Source organism: Telopea speciosissima, chromosome 2 (genome assembly GCF_018873765.1).
Source record: "Telopea speciosissima isolate NSW1024214 ecotype Mountain lineage chromosome 2, Tspe_v1, whole genome shotgun sequence".
Lineage (NCBI taxonomy): Eukaryota > Viridiplantae > Streptophyta > Magnoliopsida > Proteales > Proteaceae > Telopea > Telopea speciosissima.
Window position 1 is genome coordinate 81,158,921 of NC_057917.1, and position 18,339 is coordinate 81,177,259.

At 42.0% G+C, this 18,339-nt stretch overlaps 2 protein-coding genes across 3 annotated transcripts in view; one reads left to right on the forward strand and one right to left on the reverse strand.

Annotated features, from left to right (window-relative positions):
* Nucleotides 1–510: 510 nt before the first annotated feature.
* Nucleotides 511–7,084, forward strand: LOC122651217 (chaperone protein DnaJ-like; the record flags this gene model as incomplete). Its single annotated transcript, XM_043844523.1, has 3 exons — nucleotides 511–628; nucleotides 6,702–6,775; nucleotides 6,867–7,084. Coding segments are annotated over 3 exons (264 nt in total), but the record flags the coding sequence as incomplete, so codon positions are not given.
* Nucleotides 7,085–9,218: 2,134 nt separating this feature from the next.
* Nucleotides 9,219–18,339, reverse strand: part of LOC122649771 (protein CURVATURE THYLAKOID 1D, chloroplastic-like) — a 40,588-nt gene continuing 31,467 nt past the window's right edge. For both annotated transcript variants that reach the window (XM_043843011.1, XM_043843010.1), the window contains exon 5: nucleotides 9,219–9,358. In XM_043843011.1, coding sequence (XP_043698946.1) covers nucleotides 9,287–9,358 — 72 coding nt within the window. In that variant the 3' untranslated portion in view covers nucleotides 9,219–9,286. The remainder of the gene's footprint in view (nucleotides 9,359–18,339) is intronic.

An 18,339-nucleotide genomic window follows, 5' to 3' on the forward strand; every position in this document is an offset into this window, starting at 1 on the left:
TCTAAAAAGTGTCCTTATCTCTTATTAGACGTGGGGATGTGATGTTGAGGGTCGTGACCTTCGAATAGATACCTATTTTGACATTTGTTCATTTTTAGTTTAAACCAGACCGGGTGGGTCGTTTGGGGTCATGTGGGGGCATTTCAATACTTTTATTGGCTTGGGAGTTTCTAAAAAGTGTCCTTGTCTTTTATTACACGTGTGGATGCGATGTTGAGCGTCATTACCTTTTTATCGATACCTATTTCCACAAATGTTTATTTTTTGTTCAAACTTGACCGGGTGGATCATTTTGGGTTATTTGGGGGTGTTTCTGTATTTTTTTGGGTTTGTATTTTGTAAAGTATTGGGTGCGTACATTATTTTCGACATTAGGTAGCTTCCATAAAAACAGGGTTAATCCCTACCATATTATTGTGTGCTTTCTATCTATAAGTATGTATATGAACTTATCCTTATGATGAAGCTTATGGCTTTTCAGTGTTTTTTACATGGTTTTCTTTTAGGTGAACTGCATATTCACCTTCTGACAGTTTGGTTTTCTTTGTTAAGCAATGGCATCCAGATAAGCGGAAAGATGAGAACGGTGCAACATCAAGATTTCAAGAGATAAATGAAGCTTACAAGGGTAAGTAAGTGCTTCTCTCCCTCCTCCCCCCCCCCCCCCTCTTCTAAATTTTAATTTCGTATTTCATAGTTCTTTTTTATGCCCCGGAACTCGAAGACATTGGCAGCTCTCTGTTACACTAAACATGATTGACACAAGACATTTCAATTTGAACAAGATTTTTGCCTTTTTTTTTTAATTAGGATGTTAGAGGTTATTGAAATATGTTGTCTTTGCATAAATTTTTGAAATACATATCTGTTATATATCATAAGTTATTCATAATTGACGTTCATTAAAAAATGATGCAAATTATTGAAAATAAACCAACCTATTGTTTCTGATTATCAGGGTCAGATACCAAAATTAGCTGCTATTCAAGGTCATTCTAAAGATTATTAAAATTATGGTTTGATATGGTCTAGTTGCTTATCAGCTCCACCTATTGTTTGTGTACTCTTATTTCTTATCACCATGCTTCTGCCTAAGCATGAGGAAACAATCTGTTTCCTATTCCTCACCAGCCAAAGTTGATGCAGATTAGAAGCACAATAGGAGAACGAGCCACAAACCAGCAGACCAACTGATCAGCAGGCCTTAGGCTATTGGCTGGTTAACTGGCCCAAGATTGGACCAGAACTGGACCAAGAAACTGGTCTAATCGATGGGACCACTTCAATGTCCATATCTGGTGAAGCATTCCAGTTTCCTTCCAGATTCTGTTTCTTATCTCAGATTCCAGATCACAGATGAAATCTTATCAAACGTTCCAGTTTCCTTATAGATTCTGTTTCTGATCTCAGGTTTGAGGTCACAGCTGGATTGTTATCTTATCAGTAGTCTAGTCAGCAGTCCAAATCATGGAATCTTCTAGCAGCATATTTTTATTTGATTTTTATTGTAATTGTAATCTTTAACTAAGCTTGGTTAGTTAATTTCAGTCCTGATTTGATTTGTATTTCTTTATTATTCAAATTTTGCAAGTCAGTTTAGACCTGTTCCCTAGCTGGTCGATTGGAAGAGGATTGAGTCAGATTTTTTATTTTATTTTCTTTGTCTGATCAGATTTGATTTTTACATTATTTTAATCAGTTATTGTTGGATGAAAAGACTAGGACCTAGGCTATAAGTACATTTAAGGCCTTCAGGCCATCCTATCGATTTGAAGACAAAAGTTTCAGTTTTCCTGAATTTGCTATGGATATAGTGGATTCCGACTTCCGAGCCTGAGGTTTAGGTGGATTCCTCTGTGTGTGTTGTGTGCTTAGATCTACTCATTTTCATAGCCTACGGCTACTCTCTTTTCCATTATTACTCTGACATGTTTACTGGTTGCAATCCCCGTGATATACTGTTCAGTTTACTCTCTAATACGCATATAGCTTCTGTTGATTGGTTCTTTGAGACTCTAATTTCGTTTCCTGTTTTCTCTGATCAATTAGCTTAGTTCCTGCAGCTATCACAAATCCTAGTGATAGCAGGATTCTTCAGAAATTAGCTATTTTGATTTCAGATTCAAACCAGATTTTACGGACTTGTTCTACCTGCAGACCAGATCCGTCGATTACAGTTTCTGACCTATTTGATCTGAATTTCTTAAGTTATTAACTTTTCTTTGATTTTGGTTCTTATTCTTACAACCTGTTTTCCTGTTCAAGCTAATTTTTTGCTGGATTTTCCTGATACGAAATTAGTTTTCATTAGATGTACTCTTCCATGACCCAATATGCAACTCTGAAATTTTGTATTGATAAATCATTGGTAGTGATGGACTTCTTCAAAATCCTTCTTGTTCTTATATTCCATTTTAATTGATTTACTTTTCTGAATCTTTATGAGTTATATTTTGTTTTCACCCTAGACCACAGGATAAGGTGATTGGGAACTGGGGCTTTGGTTCAATGTTTAGCTGTTGGTTTGCAAGGGTGGGATTTGAGTCCCATAGTAATTCGATAATTGGATTTTAATCAAAAAGTGAGTTATTAGTAGCACCGAGGTAGAGGGAGGAAAAGAGGGGGGGGGGGGAGATTAGGAATTGGAGATGATGATTCTATATTAATATGAGTATATTCCAATGCAACTTATTGATATATAAGTATATGCAAGAGTCGCCTTTGAAGGCGGAACTTATCTTGAAATTTTTTCAGTTAAGTCCCCAGGTGTTTAAGCAGAAATGTCCTATGCCTATTTATTGGTGTCCTCCTTTTAATATGGTTAAATTAAATATGGATGGGGCCAGTAGAGGAAACCCTGGTGTTAGTGGCGGTGGAGGTATCATTCGTGATAGCAAGGGGAACTTGATTGCAGCGTTCTCTAATTTTTATGGTGTTTGCACCAACTCGGTGGTGGAAATGAGAGCCCTTCGGAACGGCTTACGTATATGTGCTAGTTTGGGATTGTATGGTTGCTTTATCAATTCGTACTCCTCTTCTATTGTTCGTTTTGTTACACAAAAAACGTGTAATCTTTGGAGCTGCTGGTTCTTGTTTCATGAAGTGCTTTCCCTGGTTGATTTTCTAGGTGCCTACATTCATTTCTCTTACAGGGAAAGCAACCGTGCGGCGGATTTTCTAGCGAACTGAGCTTTTGATGCCTTAGTTAACACTTCCTTCCACGATGTTCAGTCCCATCCGCAAGGTTTATGCAGGATTCTTAGGGAGGACAAATCTGGCTTACCGGTTTTCAGAATGTAATTTTTTGTTCCTTCTTTTTTTTTGGGGGGGGGGGGGAGTGTTTCTGTGTTGGTGTGTGAGAGTGTGCTGCTCTTTGGGTTGGGGTAAGGCGGGTTATGTCCCCCTCTTGTACTTTCTTCCACATATTTTTATTTAAATAAAATCATAGGGACCAGCCCGGGTCCCAGAGAATATTCGGGTTATATATATATATATATATATATATATATATATATATATATATATATATGAGTATATGCCAATGCAACTTATTGATATGCTACTTAAATATCTAATGATAATATTATTATTAAACTAATTATAATAATATTAACCTGATGCAGGCATGGGCTATCAATCTGATCGATTGGGATTAATCAAGTCTAAATTTGAAGTCCCAATGGGCTAATCATTCTTGGGTTTTCTGTTGTAATGGGCCAGTTCTATAAGCCCACATGATGGGGTAGTCAGATTTTTTAGTTGCGGTTTTTATTCTTTCGGTTTCTTAAACTCCTAGGTTAGTTTCGATTTTCAGTCCGTGTAGTTTCTAGGGGTTTCTATTTCTGGTATAAGGTTCTAGAAGTTTGGTTGCAGGGATTTTAGACTAGTTTCTAGTTATTTCTAGGCTAGTTTCTTATTCTGATCCATGAGTATTTTAAGGAAGTTTGTACTTATAGAGTCACAGTAACAAGGCTGAACCCTTCACTATAAATAGGGAGCGGCCCCTTCATTGTAAAAGCTTAGTTTTTTATCAATGAAAGATTTTTGCTGTTAGCTATTCAGTGTGGATTCACTGCGGTGTGAGAACTGAAGTTATCCTGTGGGTTTTGGGTTGATTCCTTATCCACGCAGGGGAGGATTCCATCTCCTTGTTTGCTGCTGGTATTCCTAATCTCTCTGCAACTCTTCTTCTAAGGTTTTTTCCTTGTCTATTGATTCTTGGATTCCTAATTCTGCAGTTCAATTACAGGCCCATTCCAACCCCTGTGGATACCGATAACCTGTTTTAAAACTGCATTTCCAGCAACTAGCAATCCTTCATCTCTCAATTCTGCCCTGTTTACCCTCAAATTTGAACCCTAATTTTTCAAAACCATTCCCTGCCAGACACTACCTGCAAACCCCAACTTCTGAGCCCTAAACATACCCAGCTTACCCCTATTCTCTGTTCTGGCTGCAATCCATTCTATACCCCATCACTCTGATGTGGAGTTTTCCCCAGCTTTTGTCTACAGTTATGCCCTTCCAAGACCACCACTCAACTGGAGTTTCAGCCGTTTGATCTCTGGATGATTAGATATCAGAAATGTGCTAGCTCTTATTATATTTCCCTAATTTTTTCCCTTGGTCTTTCATTGAGGGTTACGGTTTTGGGCTGCCACCATGACCTTTTGTAGTATGTTAAATGTTTCCTATACAGGCTCTATAAAAAGTTCATCTAAACAGCCCTAAATATCTGCACCCTAAACATCTGCCACCTTGCCAATTAGTTGGATTCCAAACTTTTCTGACACATTATCCATGTCACCCTTGACTTGTGCTAAGTTTCAGCCTAGAGCTTTACATCATGCGGAAAAATCAACAGGCTAAGATTTGGATGGCCAGCAGGGTTTAAAAGAACGAAATCGGGATCCGGATCGGTTCTGGTTCTATACAGCAACAACAACTCAGCCATATCCCAACTAAATGGAGTAGGCTATATGGATCCTTGCCCTCCAATTAGCTCTATTCGAGGTCATTCTTGATACAAGGCCTAAGCTACACATGTTTTTCCTCACCACTTCTCCTAAGGTCATTTTTGGTCTGCCCCTGGCTCTTTTAGTTCCTTCAGTTTGAATCAAATCACTCCTCCAGCTTATCATGTATCGGAACTACTCCCAAATCAGCTCTAGTATGATCATTCCTTACTTTATCCCTCCTAGTTTTGCCACCCATCCGTCTCAACATCCTTATCTCCGCTACACTGAGTTTATCTATATGATGCTTCTTAATTCCCCAACATTCCGCACCATACATCAAAGCCGGTCGTATGACTGTCCTATAATATTTTCCATCAAGTTTTAAAGGAATATGTCGTTCACACAACACTCCGGACACACCTTTCCACTTCATCCATCCTATTTTAATTCTCTGTGAAACACCATCCTCTATATCACCTTCTTTATTTATGATTGAGCCCGCATACCTAAAATAATCACTTTGCGTCATCTTCTTCTCATCAATTTTTACCACCTCATTGTCCGTCCTAGTGTAACAAAAGTTACACACCATATACTCTATCTTTGTTCTACTTATCTTAAATCCTTTTGATTCCAAGGTTGATTTCCATAACACCAACTTGGGGTTAATCCTTGCTTTTGTCTCATCCACCAAACGATATCATCGGCAAAAAGCATATACAAGGAATCCTCATCTTGAATGTTTCTTGTTAAATCGTCCATGATAAGTGCAAACAAATAAGGGTTTAAAGTTGATCCTTGATGTAACCCAATTGTAATTGAGAAATCACTACCTTGACTCCCCCTCCACAGTTCTTACACTTGTCATTGTTCCATCATACATATCTCTAATTATATCCACATTTATTTGAAACACTTCTCTTCTCTAATGCTTGCTAGATTAACTCTCTAGGGACTCTGTCATAAGCTTTTTCTAGATCAATAAAGACCATTTGGAGATCCTTCTAGCAATCTCTAAATCTTTACATGAGCCTCCTTAGTAAGTAAATGGCTTATGGCGTGGATCTTCCTGGCATAAAACCATTGGTTCTTCATAATAGTAGTTTCTTGTTTCAAGTGGGTTTCAATAACAAAACCACAGATTCTTAAGCTCTTCCACACTTCTATTGGGATATCATTTGGGTCTTGTGCCTTGCCTACTTTCATCCTCCTTAAAACTTCTTTTACTTCAGACATCCTAAGTTTTTGGAACACTATTACTCGAAGTATCTTAGTAGGCTGCAGAAATAACCTTCCCATCTCTTCTTAATGTTCTTCTTATTAGTACATTAAACAGAGTCGAGATCTCTACTCTTCCTTTCCCTCACTATGACTATCTTAGATAATTTTTCCCCTTCCTTTGTGCTCAGATTGTTATAAAGATCATCATATTTCTTCACCCTTGATTTTCCCATGGTTAATTGGGGAGGCTCCCAAAAAATTGCTCTATGTTTTGAATCGGTCATTGCTTGTTTCTAAGCACTGTCGAATCGGTCATTGCCTGTTTAAAAGCAGATTTATATTTTTTTCTTGGTTGTTTGTCTCTATGGTTTCATCCACCCCTTCCTCTCTCCCAACCAACCAACCCCCCACCCCAAAAAAAAAAATCTATTTTAGATGAATATATATCAGGTCATAGTGGATAGATTGATTGCAGCAAACATATCTGAACCTGACATGGTTGTCTCCTTCCTTTTTAAACAGTTTTAAGTGATCCCATCAGAAGGAGAGAATATGACAGGAAAGGAATGCCAATTGCCGATGATTACGATATCATTGTAAGAAAAATTACCAATCTCTTCACTGGGCCTTTAAATGCTTGTTCTTCATTTCGTCTTCCTCTACATTAAGCTGTTCTTTGATGTGCAGGAGTACCTTAACCGATACAAGGGCCTAATCTTAACATGCAATGGCCTTGGGATCCGGCATTCAATATGGTGAAGTAAGATGGCATGTATGGAGATCCATTGTGTTGAATCTTTGACTGCTGTGTGACAAGGTAGATATATTTTGATAGGCTGAAACAGGTTATAGGGTAACTGTAGGGACTAAGATGTATGGACTATTAAACTGACTTTTCTGATGTATATAGAGGCCAAAGACTAATCTGTACCTTCGGTCATGTAATTACTTGAGTTGGCCCCGGGCCGGTCACACCCCCACCCCAACATCCTTTTTGGGAACTTCTGTATCTTTAAAATCCTTCTTACGTTCTTGATCTGTTTAGCTACAATGGATTTTTCATGTTTGACCATATTGAAGAAACAAACGTGAGCTTCATCAAGGTATCAGCTTAGTTGGATTGAGATCTGAGGGTCTATACATTGAAGGACAGGTAATATGGTTTCGAGGTGATGTAACAGTTCAACTTGAGAGCTTCATCAACTCTTCCAGCCCTACAAAAGCAGTTAATTACAGTAATATAATCAACAGCATCAGCTTCCAAACCGGAGCTTCTCAAGATCTCATCTCATTGAAAATCTGTGACCTGTTGTACTCTCCCGTCCATACAGAACCCATTCATCAGAGCTGAGTAATTGAAGAGATTTGATTGACATCCATTCTTCCTCATATAATCTATTATGTTTCTAGCACGATTGACTTATTTTTTTGGCAGAAACCATTAATTAGTGATATGTGAAGGGATGTGCAATTTCATTTTTTGGTTGACATTGTGCATAACTATTTTTCCATTACGGATTAGAGAGTTGGGTACGATCTCATCTTTTTACCATCTCAAACAATTTGATTGCTTCTCTGAGTCTCCCACCGTCAGAGAGATCACTCATCAGAGTAGAATATGTGATCAAATTACGGTGGGATATCTTAGACTTCCTCATCGTCTTCGAAATCAAAATCCAGTATACCCCTCTTGCAGTGATTATTAACCAAGATATTGAAAATGCATATGTTGGGCTTCACTTAACCAACGGGGAGACATTAGTCCTTTATTGTTATTTGCAAGCCAAACTGTTCAATAAAATGGGTTACCAAAATCTTTGAAGCAGCTATTGATTGACCTGAAAGAATGGTCCATGAAAGAATTATGAAGATTAGAATGGAGGGAAACTCGACCAGGTAACATTATATTTACAGATGCAGAAACAGCCATATCTATCTTCTCACCTTTAGACAAACCAAAGCAGTTACGATGGGTTCACCGTGGTAGCATATGTCCATCTCCATGCTGTTTGTATCTCTAATTCTACTGTGCTTGCGCACTGACGGGTTACCAAGTCAACTCCTCCCAAGGGGGGCTCCAAACACATGGTCCTCCCGTGGTCAAATTTACTACGAAGTTCTCGGCTACAAAGTGAATCTTAACAACGGAAGAAGCTATAGATCTAGGAAAAAAGAGATGCTGCAGATAGTGGATACCATTCTCGTTGACGAAGGATAATGGAAAATCTTTTGAAGTTGAGAAGGAAGTTAATGAGCAGAGTATCAATTACAGGGCAGAGAGTTCCATCAGTTTTTTTTGGGTAGAAAGTTCCATCAGTTGGATGCAACAGATTATGACTCGTCAACTAATTGTTAATTGTAATCCTCATTTGTATATTACCCAGAATCAACCATAACTTGCAACAAAATTATGACCTAACACTAAATCCATCTAGTGAGGGACCATAGGCCCGAGAGAACTGAAATTATTTAAGGACCAGAAAACCAGTGGCACCAAAAATTTCTTCATTAACCTCCTATCTTCATTTGAACACCCATGCAGTTACCCTATTGTTATACTCTTGGCGTCTGAGCCTTATCCGTAAATGCATTCACTGCCTACAAAAAAGAATATTCTGAGAAATGCAACATCGGTGTTTCTGACTGCATCAAAGGTAACAACACCAGGCCTTCGTACTCTTACAAGTGTCTCCTGCAATTCTACCCCAGCACTGCATCTGTATCTGGTTCAAAGGGTAACCCTTCTTTTGCACTCATACTACATTTCAAATCCGGGTGACAACTTAGTTCTGCTACATACTACAGAGGCAAACATGAAACTGCATTTAAAATAAATCAAACAAAGAATAAACTTTCTTTTCATGTTACTTTATCCTCTCTTTTTTTTTGTTGGGGAGAGGGGAAGGGGGGGGGGGTGGCGAGGGGGGCTGGGGATTAGTTAGGCCAACTCATACAGTCAAGAATTTTAGAAGGATGCATCAACAAATAGAAAATCAGAAATTTGCAAGTTGCCAATGTGTCAACTATGTATAATTCTTCTATATAATTCCCTTCCACATCACAAATAGAACCTTATGAACAGGTGACCAACACGAATTCCACATGGATCAATCATCGGTTGACCCAAGAACCTCTTCCTTAAGCTCTTCAATTTTAGCAAACATCTCCTCCCTATTTTTCTGCAGAAAAGAAAAACAAATAAAAACTATTTAGTATGGCTTTTTATAACTTCCAACAAAATCAATTGTGAAACAATATCAAATACAGGAAACCAGTGTTAGCAATACAAGAGAGAGAGAGAGAGATGCAAGCCTTGGGGAGATAACAGGTTCACAATTTTGTCAAACTACCAAACTGTGACCACTATAATGTATTATAAAATGTATTAACTTCAGAAAATTACAAGTATACTCCAGACTACTACATATAACATAAAAGACTCTGGAGTAGCAACAGAATGATCTCTGAGGTCCCTCTCCCTGGACATTATAAAGCCAAATAAGAAGTAATAACTTGAGGGGACTGCTGGATGGCCTTCCCCTCCCGCAACCCTGTTCATTCTCCTGGCCCCTCCTCCCCTGCCTCCCATCCCCCCTCCACTGCCCCTTGGTCTTCCCTCTTTAATCCTGTCTCTGCTTCATGCCCTGATGGCCTTCCCCTACACTTTGTTTCCCCTGCCTTGGATGGTTCGACCAAGGTGGCCGTTTGCCCTGCTGCTGTTCTGGATTTTGAAGTTAAACTCTGGGAGAATAGCCTGGTGGGAAATTTCCTTGGCTCTCGTCCACCTATCCATATTGTCAAGGCATCCCTCTCCAAGCAGTGGAGACCCCAAGGATCCCTGGATGTTTCTATGCTTGACAATGGCTTCTTCCTCTTTAAGTTCTCCTCTGACACAGGCAAGCTTCGAGCCTTAGAAGGTGGCCCCTGGCTGATAGGTAAGAAGCCAATTTTTCTCCGGCAATGGCATCCTCACCTCCAGCTCCGGCATCTGGACCTTTCTACGATTCCACTTTGGATCTCTTTGCCTGGACTGCCGCTTCATTACTGGTGCACTGATGGACTCAGTTCCCTGGGCTCTGTCTTGGGCAAACCTTTATTTTTCGATGTGAGGACAAGGCGCAAGGACCGGCTGGCTTATGCCAGACTCTGTGTGGAAGTGTCTGCGCATGATGATCTTCCCTCTTTATCACGGTCAAAGAAGGAGAAGGCTACTCCTTTGAGCAAGAAATTCACTACGACTGGAAACCACCCCATTGTTCGGTCTGCAAAATCTTCGGCCACGACTCCAAGTTTTGCTCCCCTCCTCCGGTCGAGCCCTCTGCTGCTTCGAATGCTACCGTTGCTTTGCCTGGGGCTGTCGAAGGTCCTTTGCCGGAGGGTGTCTCTCATCCGGCTGCTGTCGAGTTGATCCCTCTGCACCAAAGCTCTCTCCGTCATCGTCGCAGGTCCAGGGGTAGAAGAAGGCACAGATCTGGTCACCGGAACCCTCTTCAGAGCTCTCACCAAACTCCGGCGATGCAGAAGGAAGGTACCGTTGACCAGGTTGCTCTGACTCAGAACAGATTCAGCCTTTTGGCTGATGGCGACGACACAAATGCTCTTGATTGCCCCGAAAAGCTCCACTTTGATGTCTTGCCTCGCAGCAGGTCCAGGATGTCGGAAGCCCTTGACTCTGTAATGCCCATTTCCAGCTCTCCCACAGACCTGCCATCGCTGCCAACCCTGGAAAGCCTTCCTTTGCTGTCTTCTGCTACCTCGTCTTTATCTCGAGCCTCGTCCCCCCTTGGGCTTTTAGAGACAAACGCCTCGTCAGGCTTCCTTCCTGCGTCATCCTTGGGGCCCACTCCAGTTGATGTCACTGCTTTGGGCCAGTTGTGCGATATCCTTGTTGGCTTGGCCCATTCAAACTTAAACCCTTCGGTTCTTGGTCCAGCCACTGCTTCAACCCATCACTTATCCCCCCCTGCCCTCGGGTCGGGTTTGCCCTTCTACCCATCCCTGGCCCAAAACCCAGTTTCTTCATCCCCTTCACCTGGCACACCAGCTGTTTTACCCCATTACACCTCATGCAATTCCTCTCGCCTCTGCTCCTACAAACGGAGGCATCGAAGTGCTACCAGATCTCGATCGGTTATGGCTAGACTCCTGGAGTCCCCCCTGCCCCTTCTCCCCTTTCCTCAATGATCCAAGGCCTGATTTGGAATTCTCGAGGCCTCGAAACAAGCCACTGTTCGCTCCAAAATTCGCTCCTCTCACTTTGTCTTCTACTGTCTCCTTGAAACTCATATCAAGGAGCAAAATTCTGCAAATATCCTCTTGTCCATCGCCCCTGTTTGGTCCCTCCTTTCTAACTATTCCTCCCATCCGAATGGCCGTATCTGAGTCATTTGGGATCCTAGAAAAATTTCCATCTCCCTTCTTTCCTCTTCCTCCCAATTTCTCCACCTTAAATTCTCTGATCCTTCAGGCCTTGACTCCTTTCTCTTCACTGCCATTTATGCTCTCAATCGCCCCATCCAAAGATCTCTTCTCTGGGATGACTGCGTGCACTGCCAGCAGTATTGGTGTCCTTCCTTGGGGCCGGGGGTGACTTCAATGTCATCCGCTTCAGTCATGAAAAACAAGGTGGCAATCATCTCGACTTGGAGGCTATGAACAGTTTCAACTCTTGTATTGATGACATTGGGGTCAATGATCTTCGGTGGACAGGCTTTCCCCTAACTTGGAGCAACAAAAGATCTGGTTGCCACCGTATCAGTTGCAAGCTAGACCGAGTCTTAGTCAACGAAGCCTGGCTCACCTCCTTCCCTTCCTCTCAGGCTTCTTTTGATAGTCCAGGCATTTCTGACCATTCCCCTATATCCCTTCCCATCCAGCCTTACATCTCCTTTGGCCCCAAACCCTTCAAGTATTTTGACATGTGGTCTTCTCACTCAACCTTCCTTCCCACGGTTCTGAATGCTTGGTCTAAACCTGTGCTGGCTTTCTCCTCGCCCCTTATAGCCTTCTCCAGAAAACTCCGTAATGTCAAGGAAGCTCTCAAGCTTTGGAATAGAAGCACCTTTGGGGATATCTCTCTCCAAGTTCGAGTGCAAAGAGAGATTAGCCATTGTTCGATTCAGCTGCAGGGATTTGCACAATGTTCATTTGGCTGAAGCCGAGAAGACTATTTCGTTGAGCTTACTTCTTTCTCTCACAGGAAGAGAGCTTCCTCAAGCAAAAGTCCAGGATCAAATGGCTTGATTTGGGGGATTCAAATACTGCTTTCTTCCATCGTTCTTTCAAGGCCAATGTCAATGCAAGCTCCATCACTCAACTCACTTCCAATGATGGTTCTCTTGCTACAACTGTCAAGGATATAAAGGACCTGGCTGTTCAGCACTTCAAGGGCATCTTCAATGCCCCCTCGATGGGAGATACTCCTCTACCCAGCCATTTACTCAACAAGTTCCTTCCTCCTAGTCACATAGATATCCTTAGCTCCATCCCCAAAGAAGATGAGATCTTGGCAGCTATTCATTCCCTTAAAGTGTCTGGTGCTCCTGGGCCAGATGGCTTTAGCATGGGGTCCTTCCTCTCGACCTGGGACATCATCAAATTGGATCTCATTGCAGCCATTGAAAGCTTCTTCTACAATCCCAGCCAGATCAATGGGGTCAACCATACTTTCCTGTGCCTCATCCCCAAGAAGGATGGTGCTTCGGCTATGAATGACTTCAGGCCTATAGCCTTATGCAATATCCTCTACAAATTTATTGCTAAGATCCTAGCCCGAAGACTCAAGACGGTTGTGGATCTGTTGGTCAGTGACAACCAATCTGCTTTCATCCCAGGAAGAAGCATCTCTGACAACATTTTGCTCTGTAATGACATAGTTAGAGGATTTGACAGGAAAAACCATGGGCCAGCTATCCTTCTCAAGATCGACATTCACAAGGCCTTTGATTCCTTAAAGTGGGATTATATCTCTCAAGTCATGCTCAAGATGGGGTTCCCTATCCCCTTTGTTCACTGGATCAGTTGTTGCATCTCCTCCCCAAAGTTCTCGGTCCTTATCAACGGCAGTCCTGCGGGCTATTTTGGAGCTTCTGTAGGGATTCGGCAAGGGTGTCCCCTTTCTCCTTACTTGTTCACTTTGGCCTTGGAAGTTCTCTCTAGGCAAATTCAGACATGTACTGATTAGCAGCTTATCCCCCCTATTCCGAAGTGCAAAGCTCTAAAGCTCACCCATCTTGCTTTTGCTGATGACTTGATGATTTTCTCAAAGGCTTCCATTGCTTCTCTCGAGTGTATTATGCTTTGCCTGCATCAATTCCATGACCTTTCAGGTCTGCGCATCAACCCCTCCAAGTCCCTTATCTTCTTTGCGGGTCTTCCAGAGCTTCACAAAGGGGACTTCCTTGTCAATTCAGGCTTCCAAGAGGGGCACTTTCCTATCAAGTACCTGGGCCTTCCTTTGATTCCGGCTAGATTGACTGCTCACCATTGCACCCCCATGCTAGACCTCATGAGAAAAAGACTGCAGTTGTGGAAAGACAAGCTCCTATCTTATGCGGGTAGGCTGGTCCTTATCAAATCTGTCTTGGAAGCCTCCTATATCTATTGGTCTGGAATCTTTGGTCTCCCGTAAGCTACCATCAAGTCCATAGAATCTTTGCTTGCTTCTTTTCTTTGGAAGGGAGCTGAGACATCCAGGTTTCTCCACCCCACCTCTTGGGCTTCTGTGTGTCTCTCAAAAATGGAGGGAGGGCTGGGCATAAGAAGAATTAAAGAAGTCAACGAGGCTGGTATTATCAAGCTGATCGGAGGATTGCTTCTAAACGAGAAGAGCATTTGGGTTGATTGGATTTATTCGAGGATTCTTGCAAGACTCCATCCGGACTGCTTCGTCTCTCTGCGATGCTTCTTGGGTTTGGCGCAAGATCTTGGAGTCCCGCCACCTTGCTCTCCCCTATATCCACTCCCGCATTGGAGATGGCCTCTCTACCTCCCTTTGGCTAGATCACTGGCACCCTAAAGGGATCCTTTTGCACCTTGTCACACCAAGGACGATCTATGCTTCAGGCCTTCACAGAATGGCTCTTGTTGCGGACATCCTTCATCTCAATGAGTGGGCTCCTCCCCTTCCTCCTCCCAGTCTCTCTCTCCTCTTTGGAATGACCTTTCACAATCCAAAGAAGATCGCTTTCTAGAGGCGATCGTGTCTCTGGACAAGTGATGGTTCGCTAAATTTCTCCTCCAAGGCAGCTTGGAATCTTATCCGATCCAAAGGCCCTTTGGTTGGTTGGAGGAAGCTCCTCTGGTTCAAGCATCATATTCCGCGCCATTCCTTCACTGCTTGGAGAGTCTTCAACAACTGTCTTCCTATCCTTGCTTTCCTCCGCAGACGTCACATACAAGTTCTCAATGCTTGCTGCCTTTGTTGGAACAACTTGGAAGACTCGGATCATCTTTTCTTTGAATGCCCGACCTCCAAAGCCATTTGGAAAGGTATTCTAGCTAAGTGCTGGCCCACCCGAGAGAAGAATTCTCCTTTCTCTAGAGAATGGATTTGGATAGATATGACTTTCGGAGGGGCTTCTATTTGTGACCTGTGGGAAGATGGCTTATGTCTGCGCTAAATCACATTTGGATGGAGCAAAATATTAGGAAATGGACCTCCATTCTCGTTCTTATCAACAGATTTGGGACTCCATTTCCTTTGAAATCTCCTCCAAACTATTGTCAGCTCCTCCCTCCTTTTGTTCTGACACCCCAAGGAACAGGCTAATTGTTGTCTCCTGGGTGGTCCCAAATGTTTCTTTCTCTTCTTCAGCTGGCCCTAGCTGATTTTCTTTAGCCGTTGGCTGTTGTTTTCCCCCTAAGGGGGCCCTTGTTTCTCTTTTCCTTGGTAATTTATTCTTTTATTCACCCAAAAAAAAAAAAAAACATAAAAGACTCTTAAACCCCGAATTATATGCCCAAAATCCCCCCTGTGGTAGAACTAACACAATAGCAACACTCTTGAACTCCCCTCAAGTTGGAAGCATAAACATCACCCATGCTCAGCTTCGAACGGCCTTTCCGGAAAGTGAGACAGAGGCATGGTAAACATATCACCCAACTAATCTGCAAAAGAAACGGACGGAGTATCAAGCAACTTCCTCATTACAGTACCTCACAAAGTGACAATCAACTTCAATGTGTATGGTCCTTTTATGAAACACCAGGTTGTTGGAAATATATATAGCAGCTTGATTATCGCAGAACATCTTCATACATTTAACCACATTAACTCGGCTGTTGTATGAGCCATAACTCTATACAGCTATACTCAGCCTCAGCACTAGACCCGGCCATAGTCATTAATTCTTGCTCCTCCATGTGACAAGATTGCCACCAATGAACGTACAACAACATATAGTAGACCTATTACCATCAACACCAACCCAATCTGCATTAGAGTATCCAACCACATCAATGATCAATATGCTGATTAGGTTGGTAAATGAGTCCCTTTCCTGGAGCACCCTTTAGATACTTTAATATTCGACATGTTGTCTCTCAATGACCCTTCTCAAGTGACTCCATAAACTGACTAATAACCCCCACAACAAATGATATGTCTGGTCTAGTAACAGTAAGATATATGAATTTACCTACTAATCTCCTGTACCAGAGCTTGTCATCAAACTCCTTGCCATCATTTGTCCCAAACTTTTGGTATAGAAGTATAAAACCATAGGTGTATCCACTAGTTTGGAAGCAAGCATACCAGTCTCAGACAAAAGATCTAAAACACATTTTTGCCGTGAGAGACTAATCCTTTTTTTTACTCTGAAGCACTTGGCACTTAAGTCTTTCATCTGAAAACGCTATTGTAGATAAGATTTCACCTCTGTAATCCCAGATGCATCATCCCCAAATATGATAATATCATAGAAATTTTCACAAACCTCCCCTAAGGTATCCCACAATTACAAAAACACCCCTCAGTTTTGGAAAATTCTGCTTACCCCCCTGAGGTTCTTAAAAATTGACGCATGCCCCCATTCCGTTAATGTATGACTAACAACATTAAAAACAAGGGGTGAACTGACAAACTACCTTTACAAGAAAAAAAAACCTGCAACTCATCTTCCCCAATCGATCCTTGTAGGGAACACCATGGAAGCCGAGATCTCTGAGAGGCTGGTCTAACTCAAGCCTTTAAAGAAGACACGATCGGTGAGGATGGACGCCATAAGATGCCCTAGAGGTACCACTGCTATCTATGCATATATGGAGGTGGTCGCCCATTCCGACTGTTTAAAACCCATTTCCTAAGTCCAAAGATTCCCACCATGATTCCCACTACTTTTACCGTCCTTCGTCGTCTTCTTCCCTCTTTCAAATCCATCCTTATTTCCAATTCACAAACTTCTGTAACCTACACCAAGAAATCGTGTATTGTCCTCTGCAACTTGTCCTCTCACAGCATGCGAACTTACCTTCCATTCTTGAGCAATCTTTATGGCTAGAAAGGCAAGGCTCACCATGAGCAACAATGCCAGGTAGAATTATTCTTTTTTTATTCTCTCGTCTTCTTTTACAAATTTTTGACAGTTCCAACAACCGGTGTCGAGAATGTTAGGTTCGACTTCTCTTCTTTCGGTATTCGGAATCTCACTCTCCTCGGTGACTCTTTGCTCAGAGACCGTGTTGTGGGCCTTACCCGAGAGCTTAGTGTCCCTTCTTCCAGCTCCGAAAGCGTAATCTGCAATTTACTGATTTCCTTCTTTGATCCTGAGACCAACATCTCAGCTTCTTTTTCCACCTGATTCTCTTTCGCGATTACCAACGTCAATCCAAGCTCATATGGTGATGGGTTGGCATTCTTCCTATCCCCTGATAATTAGATTCTCGGAAGCCTAGGTGGGTTTCTAGGTCTTGTTAATTTCTTCCAAACTGATCAAGAATAGCTTCCATGGTGTTCCCTACAAAGATACCTGCAACTCATCTTCCCCAATCGATTTGGGGAAGATGAGTTGCAGGTGTTTTTTCTTCTCTTGCAAGGGCATTTTTGTTACTTGTTAGTTCACCCCTTGTTTTTAAGGTTGTTAGTCCTACACTAACGGAATGGGGGCATATATTAACTTTTAAGAACCTCAAGGGGACACGTAGAATTTTCCAAAATTGAGGGGTATTTTTGTAATTATATGATACCTCAAGGGAAGTACGTGAAAATTTCCCTAATATCATTGACATACAATTAGGGGTGTCAATAATGCCCGGCTGGCCCGAACCCGCCCTGAGCCCGGCCTGGACCCGACCCTGATCTGTCGACCCAAAGGGCGGGTTAGGGTTGAATTTTAGTCTGACCCTGGCAGGGTCGGGTCGGGTTCGGGATAAGACCTCGGGCTTAGCACGGCCCGGCTCTGTATTAGTTATAGGTATATAATACTATATATTAATGTATATAGTATAAAGAAAAAGACAAAAAGCCCATAAGAGATGGCTAAACAGTAAATCCTAAAATCTAAATCCCTTTTCATTTTTTCACTTATCCAGATCCGAAAAGCCGCCGCTTGATGCTCGTGCCTTCATCTTCCTCCTTCCCTACTTTGTCTTCCTCCTTCCCTGCTTCGATTCTCTTGACCACAATCAAGCTTCAATGAAGATCAAGGAAACTGCTTCACTTCCTTGTAGCTGCTTACCTGCGTCGAGTTCTTACGTTCGTCTTCTCTGCAGATCAAAGCAATCGAGTCTCTTGGATTCTTCTCAATGGAAACACAGGTATCTCTTTATGTTCGTCTTGGCTTGCTTCCAACAATGTTTGTTCATGGATTTCGGCAGAGAGAGAGAGAGAGAGAGAGAGGAGAGTCGCGAGTACTCTGGTAGAATACTAGGGTGTACAACATGAAGGTACAATGATGCAGATAGGCGTTGGATAAGAAGCAGAGTTTGAGTCGAAGTTTGTTTAGTTGTGTCCATAATAGAGTCTAATTCTATTTATGTTTTAATTAGGATTTCTTGTTTCAGTTTTAGAGTAGGAGTACTCAATTATTTTCTTTAAATACCATTGTAATCCAATGATACTCAGATTTGAGAGTTTTGGAATGAAATTTTTTTTGGGTTAGCCGATGGTTGCCATGAGCCTTGCGTGCACTCCTCCCTCCACTGATTTCCTTCTTCTTTCTTC